The 22,903-nt window shown below is 47.0% G+C and overlaps 1 protein-coding gene and 1 pseudogene across 4 annotated transcripts; one reads left to right on the top strand and one right to left on the bottom strand.

Annotated features, from left to right (window-relative positions):
• The first annotated feature begins 1,269 nt into the window (after window positions 1–1,269).
• On the top strand, window positions 1,270–2,455 carry LOC119299936 (annotated as a pseudogene).
• A 5,138-nt stretch (window positions 2,456–7,593) lies between these two features.
• On the bottom strand, window positions 7,594–21,198 carry LOC119302645 (disease resistance protein RGA4-like). Of its 4 annotated transcripts, XM_037579687.1 has the most exons (6): window positions 20,259–21,198; window positions 18,148–20,120; window positions 17,983–18,057; window positions 8,570–8,836; window positions 8,330–8,442; window positions 7,594–8,135 (listed from the first exon to the last, which is right to left on the bottom strand). In XM_037579687.1, the coding sequence occupies exons 1-2, from the start codon at window positions 21,035–21,037 to the stop codon at window positions 18,233–18,235; spliced, it is 2,667 nt and encodes an 888-aa protein (XP_037435584.1). In that variant the 5' UTR covers window positions 21,038–21,198; the 3' UTR covers window positions 7,594–8,135; window positions 8,330–8,442; window positions 8,570–8,836; window positions 17,983–18,057; window positions 18,148–18,232. The 4 variants fall into 4 exon arrangements, with proteins under 4 accessions (XP_037435584.1, XP_037435583.1, XP_037435586.1 ...); XM_037579686.1 differs by having other exon boundaries at window positions 8,330–8,836; XM_037579689.1 differs by lacking the exon at window positions 8,570–8,836.
• Window positions 21,199–22,903: the final 1,705 nt, after the last annotated feature.

Below are 22,903 nucleotides of genomic sequence, written 5' to 3'. Positions count from 1 at the left end.
GTCGGGGGCCCCAAGATTTGGGGGCCCTGTGCGGTCGGCCACTTTGGCCCCCCTCATCGACGGGCCTGGGCAGCAGCCCCCCTCGCCGCAGGGGCCCGGCAAGCAGGTCGCGGCCAAGCTGGGGCCCTGCGCCCAATGCGTCGCCACCGGCACCAAGAAGTGTTCCGGGTGCAAGCTCATGCGATACTGGTGCGCCCCCGTCCTCTGCCCTCGCCCCCTCCCTGTTTCTGCGGAATCGTGGCGTCCCCTTTCTGCAAATTAGGTGTTTGATGCGTGCAATTGTGCCGGCATCCTTCACCATTCTTGTCCCTACCCCTGGTGTTCAATCCCTTACTGTCCAAACATCCTGAACAATAGAGTCGCCATACTTAGCCTTTTTACATTGCCTCTATCTTGTGCTTGCTTCTGCTCATGAACCACAATATGATTGGAGCTGGGTTCTCCTGGTCCGGCAGTCCCAGATATCCAGACTGAAGCCTGGTGATCTTGACCATAAAAGCCTCTCTGCAAAACTTGTCTTACCAAGCTGCATTCAAGAAGCGATTTTGCTTTGCATACGACATTTTGTGTCCAACATGCGTACAACACTAGGATCACACCTTCGTGGTTCAAGTAGATGTTTCATCTCATGGTGGTTTGCCATGTCAGACCAGTACCATATAAAAAATCGTCATACACCTAGCACTGCTCCTCAAGAAGAGTGATGGTTTCCAGCTTTGTGCAACACAGCTGACAAAAACAGTTATTTTGCCAGTTTTGCACAAGCAAGCCAGGATCCTCCTTTGCACGAGCTACCAAATGTAGAAGCGCCACTTCAAAGGCACCCGTGGTTTTCCTTGTGGGGTGTTTAATTTGGTTTGAATCGAACCAAGAAAATTCATCCAGTAGAACGATTTTTCTTTGTACTCTCATGTGTAGGGTGAAGCGTCGCAGTCTTGTACCTTTGCCCTGGGATTAGTTGGAATCGTGCTGCCTGCAGGAATAGCATAGTGAATTCCTGGAGAAGGGGTCATCCCTGTGCTAAGATCATCAATCATCTTGCATTGTTGAGAACAGACACATCTTGATCTATGCTTTCTACATGACATCTTGTTAAGGCTCGGTGCCAGGTCTTTGGGAGTTTTGCCATGCAATGAATGCTCATTCTAGAAGCTGCTGTGTTGTCATGATGTTGCTTGTCGGTTTTATCTTTCGGTCACTTCCATTTCTTGAATTTTACCATTGACGTAATTGAGCTAAATTTAACGAGATTTTGCCATGTCCTTCCAGATGTACTATGTGAACCAGGACCTTACTGTTGAGGATTTTCTTTATGACGATGATTGCAAGATAAGCCTTCCTGGGTCCAATCCAGAAATCCTCAATAACCTTGAAGGGGTTGCTCACCAAGAATATCCGCAGTTCAATTTGCCACAAGAGTTGCCCCCTAATGCATATGTTGATATGAACAACTATGGGCAGAATGCTGGAGATGTTTTCCTCCAGATGTCAGACTTGCTCACAACAATGTCGTCTCTAGCACCTGCTTCATTCCTGAGGCCAAAGTGCGCTCTCTGCAGCATGTACCATGCTGAATTGGCTATGAAGAGGGCCCTCCCAGGCACAATGCCTGTGATCCGCCCGAGAGGTATTGATCTAAAAGATGGCCCTTTGTTTGCTGCTCTTAGCGCGAAAATCCAAGGAAAGCTTGTCGGTGTTCCTGTCTGTGAAGGGGCTGCAACTACGAAGTCCCTTGGAATGCACTTGGTAACTTCTTACCGCATATTTCATATTCTCACGTTTGTATCGGTACTGGTAATTAATTTATGTTCTGGCTGTTGGTTCATTTATTTCTATCATTTGCACAACTTTTCGACCTTTACATCTTTGAAGGTGAATCTATGAGAGAATGGCTTTTCTTTGACAAACCAAGAAGGGTGTTCGACAGTGGAAACCGGAAGCAGAGGTCACTGCCAGAGATTACAACGCCCGTCCCTGGCATGAATCAAGGAAGCAGGTGATGAAAGACTTTGGGGGTCTGAAGAGATCATACTACATGGATCCACAGCCATCTAGCAGCTACGAATGGCACCTCTATGAGTACGAGATCAATGATTGCGATGCTTTTGCCTTATACCGGCTCTAATTCAAGTCTTCAGACGCAAAGAAGAGCGCTAAGTCAAAATTCACTTGCAGTCCACTGATTGAAATCCAGCAGCAAATGGTCAGGCTGAGCGCAGACGGTCCCGTGGAGAACAAGCGGACCGCACGTGCGCAGACAAAAGATGTTAGCACAAACATCTTTCCGGTTCAAAACAACACGGCTCAGGCTAATATTCCGGACGCTTACGAGGCAGCGTCGCAGGTGGACCAGATGACATTTTAGAATGGCAGTGTTGTTTATGGGCCTCATCTCCCATATGGTTACTCGACCGAAGGAGGTAACTTCTATTGGAACTCAAAAGACGGGGTTTGATAAAAACATCTTCGATTTGTGGCATATTTTCGTCTTCAAGTTCTAACCATATCAGCTGTAATTAAGGGGTCTACTCTATTGACAATGGCCTCCGTAATTTCTATTGGGAATGGCCTCCGTGATTCTAATTGTAATGGTTGGGACAAATTTAAATTTACAGGAAACGTCTCTTTGAGGCAAGTGAGGACTCATTCGTCGTGTCTGTGTCTCAGTCTAGCGCATGATGAGACAAAATTACCACGTTTGATCGGCGTCAACCTCTGTTTTCTGTGTTGTGTTGTGCATGCGCTTTCCTGTTCTGAATCTCGGTGAAATGCTGAATTTGTGTATGTCATCCTTCAGCTGCAGCTACAGGTTTGCAACCTCTAGAAAGGAAAGCAACAAATAGCAATATTTTTTACATGTGCTGCCGGGAGATGTTTGCAACCTCTGTTTTTTTTTGAGGGAGTTTGCAACCTCTATTGGTATTTAGCAAGGTTGTGAATTGTTTAGCTGTAGCGTCAAGGGCACATCACAAGTTTCTGAAGAAAAACAAATAGCAATATTTTTTACATGTGCTGCCGGGAGATGCTGGCAGCTACGGCAAAAGGACCGTATAAAGAGGCGCCTTGGCTCATGTCCATCGGGTCTCCAAATTATCAGAATAAGTAAACCGGAGGTTCATAAAAAATAATATCAAAGTGTGATCCTATAATTTTTTGTCAAGATTTCTTTTTGCTGCAACAAATAAAATAAATGTGTCTATTTTTTAGGGAAAACAAATGTGTTTGTAAATACAACATACTACTCCCTCTGTTCCACAATGTAGTGCCTATAGATTTTTTGAAAATTCAAACTTTACAAACTTTGACCAAGTTTGAAGAGAAAAACATATAATTCTAGAGTACCAAATACATATTATTAGATACATCACAAGACATACTTTCATATTGTATATATTCAATATTGTAGTTATAAACAGTTTTCTTTATAAATTTGGTCAAAGTTTGTAAAACTTAACTTTTCAAAAAATATATATGCACTATATTATGGAACGGAGGGCATACTATATTGTAGATTCACATGTTTGGTGTTGAGCATACAGTAATTGATGAGCCAGGGAGGCGGCTTGGCCTAGCCATGGCGCTGGTGCTGCGGATTTCCCGCCACGCGCCGTCTCACCACTCGTCCTTTCTGACCGCACCTCCCCATGTGAGTTCCTCCTCCCTAATTCAGCTCCCCTTGCTCTCTAATTTCATATTTTTTCGCATGTGGGTTTGGGTGGCCAGCAGATTTTGCACCACCACTGTAGTAACAGCCTTTTTTTGCCAGTTAGGGTGCGTTTGGATGCAAAGTAATTTTACAGTTTTTTAGGAATACTGTGGTTTTTGAAAAAACCCGGTATTAAATACTTTAGTGTGTTTGGATGAAAAAAGTACTATAGTATAAAAAACGGTGGTATCTCTCATACTGTAGTTTCTTTGCAGTATCTAAAAAAGAGGTCACGACCTCTTTTTTCAAAACTGAGCCGAGAGAAAACGGGTGCGCCTTCGACTCCTCGTCATCATTATCTTTTTTTTTTTGCATGGATCATTATCTGTTAATTGAAGTGCAATTTACCTCCTGATTAATGGCGTTTCAAATTAGGTGCTGAACTTTTTTTGTTTCCTAGGTCTCTCAAGCCCATCTTCTTCCGGACTTGGTAGATGTCATCAGCAAGTAGGTGATACATGTCTGTCCGATTTAGCATTTTGGAATTGCTCACAACATTTCTTTCGGCATGTCAATGAAAATGGCACCTTCCCGTTTTGATGTTCATTATGTTTCTTGAAGCCCTCACCATCTTTATATTCATTACATGTTCTCAATAGCTTATTTCTTAATAATACCTAAAGTGAGTACCAGGACCTCATTCTTACTTCTCCAGTTTATTCTTATTTGAGTATTAAGACCACCTACATTGCTTTGGTTCTGTATGACTGATCAAATTTACACACACCTCAATCATAGTGAAATCTGGAAGGAGACGTAAAAGAATCAAAGAAAGGTAGAGATGCACAATAATTTTTGCTTTTCAGGGATTGTTCTTGGGTTCAGCTTTCGCTGGCATGTTGTTATTACAGAGTTACCCTATCTCTTTGAATCGTCATATGTACTCCAAACTCTTATAGATTATGCAACTAGCTAACGGTTGGAACTGTAATAGTCAGCTTTATTTATAGGTAGCACAACCTCATGTTAGTTGCCATTTTATTGCTTTTTTAAAAAAAGGGGGTCTCCCCGGCCTCTGAATCAGAATGATGCATACGGCCATCTTATTGTATATGTGATGATTATACTGCCATTTTATTGCTACAGATATGGTCTTGTTCTGATTGTATATGTGATAATTATATCCATGTGTATGTAGCACAACCTCATGTTTACATTTGACTTGGAATCGGCTGTACTTTTGTTCTGCTTTTGTTACAAAGTATATCATCAATTTCCTATCTGGACGTACTTTTATTAGTTTGCTTCTAACTGCATCTTAATATGTACTCGGTAGGCTCTACAGGATTCGATGATGGATATGTGAATGTGAGCAATAGGATATAAATTTCTTCCAACAGCAAGACATGCTAATTAGATTCAGGAATATGTTCTTGCGTCTGAGCTTTGCAGTTTCACGTTGTAGGATTAATATTTGGTACCCGACATGAGATTGAGAAATACCATGCTTTAATTAATTAGTACATACCTTGTGCAGGGCACATAAAATATATCGATATCACTTTTTTGTTATGTATATTTTTATCTTTTCTACCCTAATTCAGCAGCACCATTTCTTGATGTTATTTCTCTATAGAATTGTTGCTTCCACTATAGTTTTTCTCCTCTGAAATGAATTTGAATTAGGTCACTTTAGTATCAAGGTAAAAGTTTCTTTGTTCTCGAGAAGAGCAAAAATCCTAGGTGATCGTTAAATATTATTGATAATTATCAATTAATAATTATGTGCTCGACTGTTTGTTGATAACCAGTAAATTTGTCACAGTGTGCTTTTGAAATTTCCATGTGTTGGATAAAATTGGCAACGGGATTGGGAGTTGGTGCCAAAGAAATCTCCTACCTACTCACTACTAACATTGCTTCTAACTCGCTTCTTGCGCCATCGACGCAACCGGGTCATCTAGTTGTGGTTAAAGGTAACCTTATAGTAGCATCAAAGGGAGTGTCTGGAATGGGAATGGGTGGTGTTGGGATAGGTGTCAAATCACACCATAGAGTATGTCTACGCAGGGTGGGCCGGCGAGGCGACAAGTTGCAGGATGTCGGAACTTTGCCCTCAGGATCGATCACATCACAGTACGACGAACACGCGCACAAAAACTTGTATAGCCAAGGGCTCTTGTCGTACCCTTCTTCTTTTTATTTTTTTTTCTGTTTTCTCTATTATTACAAATATCACGACCCGGCTGTATATATAACAGCCAACCTAACCGACCTAACACCAAATCTAAACCTATACTCAGGACCAAACTCAAACTCCTACACGGACTAGTAATCACGTTGACTCGCTTTGACTCCTAACATAGTAGGACTCTACTCAAAACTCTAGTATCTAACCTGAACTCTACGTCTCGGCAAGCAAGCCGAACACTAATCAATCAAGATTACTCTAACATTTTCTCCCTAATCTTGACACTTTGAAGATTTGTCTTCCGTGCTTCTCCGATCATGGCTTGTTGATGATTCACCTTTTGTCGACTCATCCGCTCGCACCACGACAAGTTAAATTGTTAGGCTTCATTATTTGCAACAATCTCTCCCCAATTTTAACTTGGCGAATTTACGGACCACCTCAAATATGCCTTGGACTACCCAGCCTTGCGAGTAACCTGTGGAAAACACCACCCGGTGGACTTCACCATCCACCCTAGCAAGATACATGCCAACTCCTTATGGATCACACCACCCTGTGCACTACACCATGCACTCCAGCCTCATGTAGAGACATGGCCTCATTGAAGAGACTCACCTTCACTGGTTTACCGCCCCCACATAGTTGAACTTGATCCTCTCGTCGAGACACACACGCGACGTGGGCTTCATCTTCAACGCCTCCTCACAGAGACAAGCACTTGGACATGACGACGCTGACACGACGACGACGACGACGACGACCGACTATGCAAACCCGCACGACTCCTTGACTCATCTATCTCCCGCGGACGACGTGACGACTTTCCGGCACCGCACCACAGCACCACCGCTCCCGTCAACGATCATCTTCCACCGCCTTGCCGACGACAGCCCGCCGCCTCCCTCCATGTCGCTCCGACGAATGACGATCGCCTGATCCTCTCTTCGCCGCATCATCCAGCGACTTCATGGCCCGCCACTCCTCGTCGCTGCACCACCCAGCGACCATATTGCCCGCCCCGAGGCGCTAGTCAGGTCGCCACCCCGGGGCAAGCGCAGCTTCAAATCGACCTAGCTCTGATACCACTTGTTGGAACTTTGCCCTCAGGATCGATCACATCACAGTACGACGAACACGCGCACAAAAACTTTTATAGCCAAGGGCTCTTGTCGTGCCCTTCTTCTTATTATTCCTTTTTCTGTTTTCTCTATTATTACAAATATCACGACCCGGCTGTATATATAACAGCCAACCTAACCGACCTAACACCAAACCTAAACCTATACTTAGGACCAAACTCAAACTCCTACACGGACTAGTAGTCACGTTGACTCGCTTTGACTCCTAACGTAGTAGGAATCTACTCAAAACTCTAGTATCTAACCTGGACTCTACGTCTCGGCAAGCAAGCCGAACACTAATCAATCAAGATTACTCTAACACAGGAGCCATCTCCTTTAGAAGGACAGGCTGTGACTGCTGTGTGTACGAAGTTTGAGCAGCCTTCACCGCTTGACGCGAGCATGCTTGAGGCTTCTCCATGGCCTCCGCCACGCCTTGTGGTTTCCGATCTTATTTTCACATGATCCGGTACACCCCCTTGAAAAATTCTAGTTAAGTTTTGCATTGTAAACTGAATCCCCGTGATGTTGAAATTCAGTAGATCTGGACTTAATTAACCTGAAGAAACACTGGCATGCCTTGATATTGTTCTTATTCTTAGAAAATCTGAAGGACTTATATCGGTTACCACTTACCATCAGTGCCTAGTCACCCTTCAGGCCTCTTTTTTTCAATATTCTATGTGAGCCAGGAGTATGTAGTTGGTACAATGTCACCATCGATTTTGTGGTCTCAACTCAGTTGGCTACATTGCAATGCTTGTGGTTAACCCATTTCAGTTACTCTGTTCAATAGAAAGAAATATCTGAAACAGAGAAGGATTAAAAGGAACAGTCCTTTCGTATCACGAAACAATATTAAACCTAAGTCCACACTATACATGTCTTGGTGGTTGGCCGCACTCACGCCCTCGTCAACGATCTGGCACAGCGTCAGGTTGAATTTCACTGCCATAGCTTCCCGAGGGATGACTCCAAGATGCCCTTCTTCCACTTCGCTAACATAGAGACCGAGTGCATGGAACTCGAAGTGCAACATGTTAAATTGTTAATGCAACCTCTTCCATTTGTGTATTTGTTATACCTCTGCTGCCACAATTACCATCGGGAAAAAGCATCACTAATAATATCCCATGCTGATGCAACCCATGTATCATGCATAATAATTAAGTACCTAAATGTGAATAAAATTCACCCATGTCAAATACATTATGTTAACATACCATCAAAATTGGTTAAAGAAGGAGCAGAATTAAAATAAATTCAGAAAAATAACAGAATAAGCCTGCAATTCACTATTACAACTACAACAATGCACAGAGAAGCACACAAAGGATCATAATATTAGAGAGTCTGAAGAGAACTTACCACCATTGTCGAATCATCCATGAGACCTTTCTGTTCTAATATCTCCTAGCGTGAACTAGGAATATGTAGTTGGTACAATGTCACCCTGGAATCTGTGGTCTCAACTCAATTGGCTACATTGCAATGTTTGTGGTTTAAAGGAAAGAAGTGTATGAAACAGAGAAGGATAAAAAAAAGGAACAGTATTTCAAATAACATATTACTAAGAAACAGGTAGCTCAGAATTCATTGAACTTCAACCTGACGCTGCACTAGATCCCTGATGAAAGCGTGAGTGCAGCCGACCATTGAGACCGGGTCCTTAGGCTGGTGAAGCGGATGTCGCCCAAGGTGGTCACCATTGTGGAGCGGGAACTCAACATGAACACAGGCCCCTTCACGCAGAGGTTCGCGGAGACCCTCGAATACACCGCCATTTTCGAGTCCATCGACGTAGAGCGCCAAGGTACCCAAGGAGAGGACCAGAATGGAGCAGTACTGCCTCGCCAGGGACGTGAACATCGTTGCCTGCGAGGGTGGGTGAGGCGACATGAGATGTTAGGCAAATGGAAGGCGTGCCTCATGATGGTCGGCTTCAGACTGTCGTCGCTGGTCTCCCGGGTGAAAGACAACCTCAGGACGCTGCTACAGTACTACTCGTCGAACAACAAGCTCACCGAGATGGACGGGGCGCTATGGGCGTGTTTGGTTACATTGCCAATCGACCCTGGCCCGGCGAGCCTGACTCTAATGAGCCGGTTTGAGGAGATGCAGGCAAAAAGACCCTAGATGCACATAATTTGGTTGCCTGCATGTATCTTAGTTGTATGAGACAATCATTTTTGACCTGACGTTTGGTTGCCCGTATTGCATTAGGCGCACATATGACATGGTGTTTGGTTGCAACCTGCATAAGGTGTTGTCACCACTTCTAACTAGTGGTGAGCTTACCACACACAATTTGAACATGTAGTGTCAGGTAGTTAAACAAATGACAATTCATCCTAACTACTATCAAATGACAGAACAAATTATTAAGAGCCATTGGCTAAATAGGGGATAGTTCATCGGTGTTGCTGCTACCAGATCTTCCTCTTCTTCTGCTTCTGCTTCTGCTTCTGTTGATGCTTCTTCTTCCTCTTCTTCAAATCCTGCACTGGCCTCTGTTAAGCCACATTGCATCTGCCCACTCCAACCTTTTGTTTTTCCAAGCGTCATTGTCAAATGCCTCCACACCATGGCCCGAGGTAAGAACATCGTCAGGCTCGACCTCTTCCTCCTCAGGCACGTGTTCATCAAAGCCCCACTGGAGGATCCAGTTATGCAGAATGCAACAAGCAAGAACAAGCTTAACCTGAGTGGAATATGGGTGGCATGGCTTCTGATCCAGGATCTTAAACCTATTCTTCAGAGCTCTAAATGCCCTCTCAATTGTTACTCTCAGGCTGGAGCGTCTGAAATTAAACAGCTCCTGTGCATTCCTAGGATAGTTCCTACCAGAGAACTCGTTGAGATGGTACCTGGGTTTCCTGAAGGGTGGAAGAACACCCGACCAACATGCATAGCCGGCATCTCGAAGGTAGAACTTGCAGTCGGGGATGTTGATCACATCAGGTCGACTCATGCTGTCACTGAGAATATTAGCATCATGCACTGATTCCTCCCAGCCAGCCAGCACATATGTGAACTTCAGATCAAAGTCAACAGCAGCAAGCACATTCTGGCTTGTGTAGTGCTTCCTCCCCTGTATGCTGCAGACTGTGACCTAGGGACTCTGGCAGTGACATGAGTACCATCTATTGCCCCAATGCAATTCTGAAAATGGCATCACAAGCCTGTGTTAGTGCTCAACTTGAACAATACAAGCATATCAAGCCATGAAAAGTGTATATTGTCAATGCTCACCTTGAAGTATGGATACCATCTTGGGCTTCCGCAAATCTTGGGTGAAGTCTGGCCAGATGGTCTCCTGATCATCTCTCCTCTAAGCTCCCCAACAGCAAAAAGCACCTGCTTGAAGTATCTAGAGATGGTCTCCATTGATCTCTTGAACGTGTTGTGAATGACCCTGAACCTCTGGTTATGGCCAACAACATGGAGGAACATGGCCACTTGCTCTTCCACACTGGTGTTGATATTATCTTGTAGCAGCCCTATACTCCTGAAGGTCTTGACAAGCCTGGCAAATGGTGCTATTTTCATTCGAAGCATCTACAGAGCCTCGACGTCATTGCAGTTGTAGATGTAGTTCAGATTTTGGATCATCTCCTGTTCCCAGATAAACATTGGACCATAGCGGATCAAAGGTCTCCCAGCACGACGAACAGCTCTTTGGTGCATGAACATGACCCATGCCTGAATCACACTTATCAGTGCTGCTGCCTAAATTATCAGCCTCATCCGTGCGTCCATAACCTAGTCGACATCGACGGTTCATTCAGTGGGAAATCGATCCTACACCTTGCCTAACGGCCTAACCACTGACCTAACAAAGGTGGGAGGGGGTCCTCCTTACCGGCATCAGAGACGAGGATGGCGTAGGGGGAGCCATGGCACAGACAAGGTCGACCAGACGGTGCCCAACAGTAAGGGGCGCACCAGATCCGCCGCAAACGCCGCCGCCTCTTCCGCCGCCGCCGCCTCTAGCGCAGATCTGAAATCGCAGCCGCCACCGGTGGTGAGGCAGTAGGGAGTAAAGTGGCTATGGGTGAGCGAGTAGAAAGGGGGTGAGGCTAGATTTGGTGCCGGGACGGCGCGCCAGATTTCCCATCTCCCGCCATCGCCCTCGCCCTCGCGTTGCACCCGCCCGTGCAACCTCGCGCCGCACTCAGCCTGGCTCGTGAGAAACTGTCGATCCGAGTGTTTCCAGCGAGCCAGGCTTTGGGCTGCTTTGAGAAGCGCGCGATGCAGGCCCAACAGTGAAACCAAGCAACCAAATAGGCCTCTTCCTTCCCGTGCCGGCCTGGTTGGGCTCGATGTGGGCAACCAAACACGCCCTATATCTCGGTGGAAGAATAGGCCCCTTGTGGCTTCGTCCACGTGTCACTAGTGACCAACTTCATTCTTGTGCTAGATGCTCATGGTCTGGGTTGTTTTGAACCATGTATTATCTGAACTCTTAACTACCTAGTTCTTAGTAATATGTGAGATTTAATATATTTTTCGTGATACGGGAGGGTTGTTCCTTTTATCCTTCTCTATTTCAGACGCTTCTTTCTTTGAAATTGCGTAATGGACTGAAACTATTCCAGTCCTGCTTGAAGAGGTCATAGGATGGCCTCTTCTTCCCCCGCGTCGCTCCCGCGAGCGACTGAGGAGACGCACCCGCCGCCGGCCTCTAGGCCTCCTCCATCCTCCCCTCATCACTGCCGATCTGCACCGCTGGGGAAAGCCCGGTAGGTGCTGGCGACGGCGGGGCCTCTTCTCTTCCTGGCGCAGGGGAGATCGGCGCGCCGGCATCCCTGCATAAAGGCGCGTTGCTGGACCGGGGCGGCACGGCATCTGGGCTGCTCGGCGGCGCCTGGGCTTCCTTGGCGGCGGGGTGGGTTCTGCTCGTGGTGTGGGAGGTCTGGCGGTGTTCTGTGGCGGTGGGGAGTGCTCGGGGTGGTGGTGAGGCCATTTTGCGGGCGGCACGGGCTGTGGCGGCTCGGGCCGGCCGCCTCCGGTGGCTGCGGGCGCTGGTGGGGGTCCAGTGTGGTGGTTAGGCTGGTCGCCGACGGCCTGGTCTTGGCCCCTGGGTGGGGGGTAAGCTGGTGGTTGTGGCGGCCGGCCGTGCAGGTGGTTGTGCGTGCCCGGCGACTCCCGCGCTTCGAGCTTGTCGGGCGGCGCGGGTTGGGCAATGGCCCGGCTTGGCTGCTACGCCGGTTGTGCGTGGCTCCAGGACGGCTTGGCAGGTCGATTGCGGCGGCGGCTAGCATGTTCCGGCGTCGGTTCGTCTATAGTAGACTTGTGTCAGGCCTTCGCTTCATCTCCTCTTCGTTCGGGCATTACTTCATCGAAGGGTTGTCCTTCTCCCAGTTGCAGTCCATCGCTCGTCTCGCGCCCGGTGCGGCAGGACCGAGCTCGTCTCGCGCACAGTGTAGCAGGACCGAGCTCGTCTCGCGCACGGTGCAGCAGGACCGAGCTCGTCTCGCGCCCGGTGCTGCAGGACGGGTCTATGGAGGCCAGTTTTGGCCGACCTTTTAGGTCTCAGCGCTGGGGGCTGCCAAGGGGTGTGAAAGGCGGGCCCTTTTCGCTCGTCTCTTTGGTTGGGGTAGCGGCGAATCTCGGATGAGTTCTTAGATGTCGGGGCGGCGGTCCTGGTGGTGGTAGTGCGGTGCTCATGGGCAGAGCCCGTGGCTTGGTGCTGCCCGGTGGCCATGGCCGTGTGGGTGGCGTGGTAGCTGGGGTGTGGCGTTCGGTGGTGTTGAGTGTTGGCCAGGGTGAAAACTTGTTCTATCTTCGGACGGACCGGCGACGGCGAAGCTCGTTCCCTTCTTGAAGGCGTCGTCGCGGATCTCACTACCCGTCGTGCTGCTCCAGGGGAAACTCTGATCCTCGGATCGGGCGGTGGCGGTGGTGGCGCTCCGGTGTCTTATCCTTCCTGGAGGCGCCGCCTTGGAGCCCACGGTTCGTGGTATGTGGTTTCATTCCTTCGCGGTTACGTGTTCTCGATTGAGCCCCCGGCTACTCTTGTAGTGCTGGGGGTGGTGTTGCTGCGATCAGTGCCTATGTATCTTGCCTTGGGTGTGTGCGTGTGTTGTGATGGCGTGTGTTGTAACTGGTTATTGTTGATCTTTACTTTATATATAAAGCGGGGCGAAAGCATTTTTCGGTAAAAAATTGCATAATGGAAATGGGTAACCACAAACATTGCAACGTTTGAGACCACAAATTCTAAGGTCATATTGTACCAACTAAGTGCTCCTAGTGCACACTAGGAAATATTAGAACCGAAAGGTCTCACGGGTGATTCAACACTGGTGGTAAGTAAGTTCTCTTTAGATTTTCTGAAATGGAGAACAATATCAAGGCATGCTATTTCTTAAAGTTAATCAAGTCGAGATCAGTCGAATTACAAATTATGGGGATTCAGTTCACAATGCAAAAACAAAACAATAAAAATAAGATTAAAAGCTACAAAGTGTGACTGTAGGATGCACCAACTCTTGGTATCGCCACACCACTCAGCTCTTTGATGACATCAAGAGTGAAGCACGGCTATGGGCTAGGGCCGGCGCCAAAGGCTTAGATAGATTAATTCCTGTAACCTGAAAAACCTCACCCCCTCTCTGCTCAACATACACTCTTGGTATCCCCAGCTTGTGGACGCCACCGAGAGTTGCACCACTGTAAACTGTCTCTCCTACCTATCAATGGAGTGGTACACAACATTGCGTATTCGCGGAAAAAAAAAACTGACTGCATGGATGAATTGCATGACAGCTCGACTACAAGGCATGGATGACCTAAACTGAAGAGCGTCAACCTGTGAACGCTCTTCTTGCTACCGTTGTTGTTCCTGCTCTTTTTTCGCTTTTGATTAATATGAAGATTCATTCTGTTTTCCTCGCTTAGCTGGAGCAAGCAAAGCTATTCAAGCACTTCTATTCAATGGTTTGTTCGGAAAGTTGTTCACTGGATCAAAATCATCCAACGTTCCACAGGAGTTTATTCTCGGTAAAGATGACACGTTTATCTGGCATAATCCAAATATGTATTTGATTTTACCTATGGATCCTACTGTGGAGTCCCATGACACTTCATGCATCAACTGGAGAGTGATTGATGAAGCCTCTACAGCTGTTAAACTTTTGAGGAAGATTTATTTTGATTAAAAAAATGAACAACATACCGCTCGACCAAAATGATGAAGATCTAATTCATTTGGCCAACACTTCATGTGAGGCTCGTTTCCTTAGAAATGTGGTAGTGCTGGCAGTTCACACAGGAAAGACTTCAACAGTCAAGTCTTGTTTTGGAGATGGCCTTTGCAACCTGCCACCTAACCGGCTCGCCCTGGATCGACAGATAAGTAAATGTGGTTTGATACCTATTCCCAACACCACTCATTCATATTACAACGCCAAGATTGCCGTTAGCCAGCATGGTGATCCTTAAATCATACCATCTTGCTCTTGTGATTCAAACCTAGGTTGTCATACTAATCTGGAATTTGGATGGCTCATGCATGGTTGCTGAAAGTGCTAGACAAGTGACCAGGAGAGTATCCTACATATATATAGGCTAGTCAACTTAGCAATCCTGTCTGGTTTTACGAGAAAGCTTAAATATGTCGCTTCATTGCACATATCAGTTTCTCTGTACTTTGGATGGTTCAGATGTATAAATCAAAGTAATCAAAAAAGGACATACCCCAACCTCCGACACATTGCAGCCACACATGCCTCTAGCAGCGCTGTAATTTCTTTAGAACAAGGATAAAGGGCCACTTAGATGCATCAATCTAATACAAATACAAATCTGATCGTGCATAAAAAAATTGTGACAAGCCTTGCCGAGACATAGAACACACACATCAAAATCTAACATATATATTTTTTTCTTTTATGGATTGAAGTACTAATAAATCTTGTTTATTGATTCTGGTAGATTCATCTGCTTTGGATAGCTCATCGCTTATGAAACTTCAGGACATTTACAATGATGGGCACTTTCTTGTGCAATCACCAATCAGTGGAACCGTAAGCACATGGTCAACTTAAGGTATATTGATAGTCGGGCACCATATCATGGGGCTAAAGAGATGGATGGAGAAGGGGATGCAGTTTTCAGAGATCAATCGGGAGATGTGTTGGCATGTGAAGCAAGTTATCGGTCATCCGTCGTAAAGAGTTAATGATTTTGAAAGACTGTGTCTCGGTCATCCGTTTCTCAAACATCATGTAGTGCGAGAAATTCAACGGAGGATATCGAGTCTTATGGAAAAAAGTGTGCAAACCTCTGCAGAGTGTACAAACTAATCATGGTTAGCCGTGTCCCCAGTTATGGACATCTTGAGTATCTGATACTTGAATTATTATGTTGATCTCTTATCACTTTACTTAATTAATTTTGTCGGGTTATTAACTTTTAATTGGGATTGAGATGGGGTTACCATTCTCAATGTTTTCAACAAATTTGGTAGTAAATAAATTATATTCATTTGTTGTAGGGAAAAATTAGCTTTCTGCAAATGATAACTATAGAGCCTCCACCAGCCATATATGCATGTAGTTATAGCTGTTATTTGTTCATTGCTCTACAGTGTTGTCTTGCTAGCATATTCTATATGGTGACCTACACAGGCTGCAACGTATTATGTTGCAAATTTTTCAGACAAAGAGTAAGGTGCGCTAGGTCGTTGTCATGCACTCAGTTTTGCCGTGGAGTTGGATGGACTATTCTACCTTCGAAGCTTCCCCTATTATCTTATTTAGATGGCCTTCGGCCATATTAATGTAATAAGTTCTTTTTGAGACATTCGATGTAATAAGTGTGTGATTGAACTTTGTTATAAAACCTCGAGTCCTATGTGTGTCAGCAATACCGATCAAGGGATGACACTTAAGCACAGAGACTTGACCGTCCGAGGTTGGGTCGCTACAAGCATTTAGATCACTACTATTACTAGTGCTGCTAGAGGCATGTGTGGCTGCATTGCATTGGAGCCGATATCTCCTTTTCTGATAACTTTAATTTATGTCTGAACAATCCAAAGTACAGAGGCAGGGATGTGTGCAATGAAACAATTATTGGCAAGTGAGGCAATGAGCAATATATTTGAGTTCTGTAAAACTATAAATGAAAGCTAAGTTCACCAGTTTTTATGTATGCAGAGTAGAGTACTCTCCTGGTCACCGGTGGGACCCCTCTCCTCTCCCCTCCCGAGTCGCCCCCCGCATTGGCGGCCGGGAGGCCCCCAGATCCCGTCGGCTGGCCCTCCCCCACTCCTCCTCCTCCCTCGCCGCCGCCCAAGGGCGCGGCCAAGCGAAGCCTGGTCGTCGCCGGCGGCGGCGGGGACTCGGGCCCTCTCGCTCGCGTGGGGCTGGTGCGGGCCGGCGCCCCCGGGCCGGAGCGTGGCGGCGGGCCGGATGCCATGACGGGTGGTGGCGGCGCCTCGGCGACTTCGCTACCCCGCGGTAGGAGGCCTCGCGATTTGGTGCGTCGCGGTCGCCAGGGACGGCGGCGGCGCGGCCGGATCGGTTCGCGGCGGCGCGGCCGGATCTATGCCCAAGCGTGGGCCTTGATCGCTAGTCTGCCGTCGGCACGGTGACGGGTGCGACTCGTCGGCAGCTGGGCAGATCCGTCGGGATTCTACACTTGTCTGATCCTTGATAGCGCGGGCATCTCCGGCGGAAACCCTAGATCTCCTTGGGATCGAGCGATGACGGCGATTTTGCGTCGTAGTCCCTCTTTAGGGCATCGTTTTGGAGTTTACTCCGGTTGAAGGGATCAGCGACGTCGATGGCGCACGTCTGGTGGAGCAACTACTGATGAAAATCGCGCCGACTACGGTCATGGCGGACGATGATGGCGTCTTAGATGCCGTTCCCTTGTCGAGGCATCGTCGTTGCAGTCTGCGTCATTAGGCTTGGGATGCTCCGAGGGAAACCCTAGATCTGGGTCTTCCGGATCGGACGATGATGGCGTTTTATCGCTTTCCCTCCCTGGGGCATCGTTTTGGAGCAAGTGATGGCTAGGGGGATGGTGGAGCAGTACTTCATCTCACACATTGATGGCGACGGAGATCGGCGGCATGGCGCTGTGGAGGCTCGGCGTCCGATGCGCGGAGATGGACTCGCGCAGGAGGAGGTAGCTGTCTGGCGTCATGGTGACGTCGATGGCAGAGTGGCCAGACAAGGTAGAAGCCTCAATATAATCTGAAGACGGACCTGTGGAAGATGGCGGCGACGACACACGAGTGCGTCTGATCGGATTGTGCCCTAGACCCGGTATGTGGCTCGGCTGGGGCTTCCGGCTTTTGATGTTAGGCTTAGGCGGGTGGTTTGGGTAGTGACCCAGTTAGCATTCCTTCATCATATGGATAGGAGTAGCGGCATATGTTGCCAAAATGGTGGATTCAGATATATTGTTTTTAATACTTTGTAAGGTCCTCGAGAATAATCAATAAAGTGGCCGTATGCATCTTCCAGATGCAGAGGCCGGGGGTCATCCTCCTTTTCTAAAAAAAAAACTCTCCTGATCACTTCTCCAGGCATGAGCCACCAAAATTCCAGAGCAGTATGAAAGCCAGATTTGAGTCATCAGAAAAGGTAGTACTATCGGGAATAGGAATGGGTGGTGTTAGGAATATGTGTCAAACCACACCAATGAGTGTCCATCCAGGGTGGGCCGGCGGGGGAACAAGTTGTAGGAGCCCCCTCTTTAAGGACTGTTGTGAATACCAAGTTCGAGCCAAACAAGCATTCACCGCTTGACGAGCCAGACGAGTCTGGTCCATGGCCATTGCCATGCCTTGTAGTTTCGGTTCTTATTTAGATGTGATTTTGTACACACCCTTGAAAATTCTAGTTTAGTTTTGCATTGTAAACTGAATCCCGGCAATGTTACAGTTCATTAAATTTGCACTTAATTAACCTTAAGAAATACTAGCATGCCTTGATATTATTCTTATTCTTCCCCGCAAAAAAAAAGATATTATTCTTATTCTAAAATATCTTAAGGGGACTTACCGGTTACCACATACCACCAGTGGTCAGTCAATCTTCAGGCCACCCCATCGATTTTTGTGGTCTCAACTCAACTGGCTACATTGCAATGCTTGCGGTTAAACCAATTTTCTTTACTCTTTTCAATAGGAAGAATTATCTGAAATAGAAAAGGATAATCAGGTGCACCTGGGCGTCATGTCGGGGAGCTAGTGTTGCAGGAGTCTCAGCAGGCTCCATTCCTCCCGTCTGCATCTGATGATCAGCTTCTGACTCACATTGTTTTCACAAACAAGACTTTGGGTCGTCTCGGGTGTTTCTTTGCTGCTTCTTCCCACTCCTGTTTTGCTTCGTCGCTCACTCCATCGTCGAGAGCCACCTCCTTGAGACGTCCAAGGAATTCCATTCTTATGCCACCAAAACCATCTAAATCCTTAGAGAGCAGCTGGAGGGACTCCAAACACGGAAGCGCATCCTCTTCGATTTCTAGGTCTTCCATGGATTGCACCACGATGCACAGGCGTAGTAGTATATTGAGCTGCCCCTTTCTTATGACAAACTTGTCCATGTGACTTGCTACCAGCTTCAGGTACTGCAAGGAGCGCACTATGCTTACAGCAGCAAGTATATCCCCAGTGAACTTGCCGAGGGATGAAAGAGACAGCTCGGTGAGACCAGCCAACGTGGTAACAAATGGAGGTAAACTCAAGATATTGCCTTTTAGCTTCAGTTTACTGAGAAAGCATGTTTTTTCCAAGGAAAAACTCAGCAAGTCTTCGGACCATTTGTTGAAATTCAGTGAGAGTGAACGATTGTCACTCGCATGAGTGCCTCTCTGGATGAACCCGTTAATTGACTTGGAAAGATGAGTTATGTTGCTGACATCCATAGTGGATTCACAGCATATTTTCACCTTTGTCAAGTTATTCATATGATCCATGAGTTGTGCAAATCCTTTGTCAGCAACAAATCCTGATAGCGTCTGCAAGTTACTTTTTTCTGAAAGGAAGTTCTTCAGCTTACTTATTCTCTGACTTGCATCTTCAAGTTTGAACCTTCCAAACAGATGAATCAATCTCGGGAGCTCGATGACTTGTATAGGCAGAATCTCTATCTTGGTTCTTGTTATATCAAGTGTCTCCAGAAGTTTTAGCTTTGCAATCTCCTTGGGAAGCACTGAAATGGGGCCACCAAGGCTTAGGTACCTAAGTAGCAGTAGGTTGCATATCTCTCTGAGATGCTTGTCACCCAATTCATCCTCACATTCTTCCAGATCCAAAACTCGCAGCAGTTCGTACTTGGAGAAATCCAAAACAGATTTGTGTGCCTTGCCAAAGACTGTTAGAGACCGAACAAAGGGTAAATCCTCTGGACTCATCCTAGCCTGCCCAGCTCTTTCATGATGCAGAGAAAGCCAACGGGCCTTACCGGTTAGGCGTGCCTGATCATGTGACAAGGTAACGAAGTTCTCACATCTGGACTTGTGTAGGATGAACTCGAGCATCATGCCGTGAGTTTGGCACGTCTTCACCTCTGCGTTGCTGCTCCAATCAATAGGCCGAATGATACTGTGGTCGATCAGCTTCTTGAAATAGCACGTAGCGAGTTCAGCATCCCCTCCAAATAATCCTTCAGCTAGCCATCGCCTTATTAGCCTTTCTCTTCTCACTGGGCGATCACGCGGGAAAATTCCCAGATATAGCAAGAATGTCTTGATAAAATGGTCAGGAAGACCGGCATAGCTGTGGCGAACCACGTGCTTCATTCTCGCTAAGGTGTCCTCCGTTTCCAGATGTTCACCCAAGTTGCTGCACAGCCTTGCCCACTCTGTCCGTGTCGGATCACCTCGACTCTGCAAGAATTGGGCTGTGGTAACGAGAGCGAGTGGCAGACCATCGCATTTCTTTAGTGCTTCTGAACCAAGCTCATTACTAGGCGATGAATCCTCCAAGGAAGCTTCTTTGAGGAACAACTGTCTTGAGAGATCCTCGCTAAGAGTTCTCATTGCGTACACATGACCGTGAGCAGAGCTGCAGGCATTTGCTATGTACTGAATGGGCGTGGTGACCACCACTCTGCTGCTCACTCCCATCACTGCAGGGAAAGAATTTTTCATGGTGTTCCAAAGTTCCGTTCTCATGTCATCAATAACAATGAAGAACCTGGTCAGCAGGGCAAATCAAAGAACGGAAATAACAATTAACAAGTCAGCAGAGGACATCCATTGTTCATACAGAAACAAAAACAATCAGTGAAGTAGAAAAAATCTGAGAGAAAAGGGATTTCTCTAGTAGGCTCACCCCTTTGGCTCGAGGCATTTTCTGAGATGTGTGGTGAGCTTCCTGGCATCCCCGGTTACCTGCATGCCAAGCTCCTCGAGGATCTCCTGGAGAACACACACCGCGCCTTTGTCCGCCGCACGAACCCAAGCCCGTGCTTTGTACTGGCAGACCACGGTGTCACTCTCGTACACCTCTCTCGCAAGAAGAGTCTTCCCCGAACCTCCGAAGCCAACAATTGAGATCACCTTGAGCTGTTTAGGCTGGCCCTCAGTTTCCCTTACCAGCTCCAGAAGCTCGTCGCGGGGCTCATCCATACCCACGAGGTCAGATGCAAGTGCGTGCACCTCCTCTGAGAGGGCGCCCGATGCGGAAGCCTCCGAGGCGCTGGGTTCGCCGCCGCCGTAGCTCTCCCGCAGCTTGGACACCTCTTCCGATATCTTCCTGATCTTCCGGATCTCGGCGGCGAACCCCGTGCGGATCGGCGCCGTCTTCAGCCTGCTGACGGTCTTGCGGAGCGGCGACGCGGCGGCGTCCTTGGCCAGGCGGTGGGAAAAGCGGTCGATGCAGTCGTCGATGCTGTGGCCCAGCTCGCGCGCGAGCTGTATCCAGGCGGTCTGCACCTGGTTGCTCGAGCGACGGTCGTCGTGGTCGTGGATGGCGGCGTCGATCATGTCCAGCTCCATCCGGATGCGCTGGATGTCATGCTCCAGGTTCCGCCGTAGCCTGTAATTTTCATCTAGAAACGCGAAGAGCTTCAGTGCGATCCGACCGACAAAAGTCGTGGCCACAATCTCCATCTTCTCCACTCCCCTCCCCCCGGCTCCGGCTAGCCGCCGACGGCCCAAGGGAGGGCCCACTCACCCCTGTGCGGTGCTTAAGCTCTGGTGTATGTACTCCTCCAGATCTGGGCACTCCCTTGCGGCTCCTCTCTGCTTCTGGAGTTGACCGCCCAGGGGCTTGCTGACAGGGGTCAAGAGGGATTGTCTCGTAATCCGGTTAATTCTTGCATAGTTATCAAGGCAGGACTTTGGAATAAAAGTCCTCAAAAAAAATTCTTACATAGTTCACCCGGTCAAGAGGTGTCAAGTGTTTTTTTTCTTTTGTGGTGTCAACTGTTTTCCAATTGACTAAAACTCCCCTCCTAGAATATGGCGCCCTTGGGACAATCATGGTTTTGTTCCGAAGTAAAGATATAAGCGGAGGCTGGTTCCTTGGTCCTATTCTGATATTCAGGACCAAGAGGCTTGATAAATTGTCAAAACAAAGTAAATGTCACTTTGATAGAATTGTTTGGACCCAAATATCTGCTGCCGTCAGCACCCTAACGACCTTTTTTAATGGTAATATGGGTCTCGTCAATATCATAAGAATCATAAAATCATAATACAAATCGGTTACGGATTGACCTGTCAAAACTGGTAAAGATAGACATAATACCAGCCTTTGCATAAAGAAACATCAGCAAAGAAATAAAATTACAAACGAGACTGAAGAATCTTCTGAGCTTGACACCGACGTTCGTCACCAGCCTCTGACACCACTAAAGGAAAAAAAATGACTAATCACCTCTACACCCAAACTCGAGGTGGCTCCATTGCTGATAAGTAGCTTTGCGGACCTCTAAGCTGGTTCGTCAAAGACGAGTCATTACTGTTGAACGGATCAGATCGGGGCTACACCCCGGACACGTCATCGAATTTCAGATCTGACACCCCACATGACTAAGACATCGAAGGAGAAACCATACCTGTCATCCACGAACCATGAACCAACACACGATCCATCATCTTCCAGATTCCGCCAATGCAGACCACAATCTGCATTTGCTCCTGGACTACCTCCCTGTCTCAACCTCCGTGTGCGGCACTGGAGCAAACGTCATCGCAACAGCAGAGAACAAGGACTCAGGTCCACCACAAGGATGCCGCTGCCATGCCATTCTTGCTTGAACAGATTGGTTTTCAAATCCATCCTCGATCATATGACTGATCGCCTCGTCAAAAGCAGAATCTGGAGAATCTTTATTCAATGCCACCATTGCCGAAAGAACCCCCCCCCCCCCATCATCATTGACGACCGAGGTCGTCGGTGGAGGGGAGCCAACAGAGGGCAACGACGAAAGAAAAGTGAACATGTTTCACATATAGCTCCCAGGCGGCCTTCACGCACACATTTGGTTCGCCAGATTATTTATGTACGAGATGTACGAGCGAATGAAAACGTTTGCGGGTGGAAATCCCTCCAACCTACAGTTGGGCCAAAACTAAACGTTTTGTTGTGACACATTACCAAACCTTAAATGCTGATGTTTTTTTTTACCTCATTTTATTCATTATTCATTGTTTTTTACCTCATTTTAAACAGTTAAACAACACAAAAAAGGCCATGTTGTATCCATCACCATATCTAGTTAGTTGTCATGACAACAAGTTTTTTGGTATTTCGACAATAAATGATTAAATATGAAATGTAAAAAAACGAATGAAAAAATGCCATGATTGAGAATAATAAAAATGCCATGAAACTAAGAATAAAAAAGTGGTGATAAAAATATTATAAATGCCATGCTCTAAATTTCTCTTTGTCATAAAGTGCCATACACTAAAAATATTTTAAAAAGTGCCATGCTCTAGAAAAGCCATGGATGACATGCTTTTAAATTG

Source organism: Triticum dicoccoides, chromosome 5A (genome assembly GCF_002162155.2).
Source record: "Triticum dicoccoides isolate Atlit2015 ecotype Zavitan chromosome 5A, WEW_v2.0, whole genome shotgun sequence".
NCBI lineage: Eukaryota > Viridiplantae > Streptophyta > Magnoliopsida > Poales > Poaceae > Triticum > Triticum dicoccoides.
Note: the sequence above shows the minus strand (reverse complement) of the source record. Positions and strands in the feature narration are given on the sequence as shown.

Coding starts and splice junctions, on each gene's coding strand:
- LOC119302645 (XM_037579686.1), bottom strand. CDS start 21,037: ATGGAGATTGTGGCCACGACTTTTGTCGGTCGGATCGCACTGAAGCTC. Junction 20,121..20,258: donor AAATGCCTCGAGCCAAAGGG/GTGAGCCTACTA, acceptor CCTGCTGACCAG/GTTCTTCATTGTTATTGATG.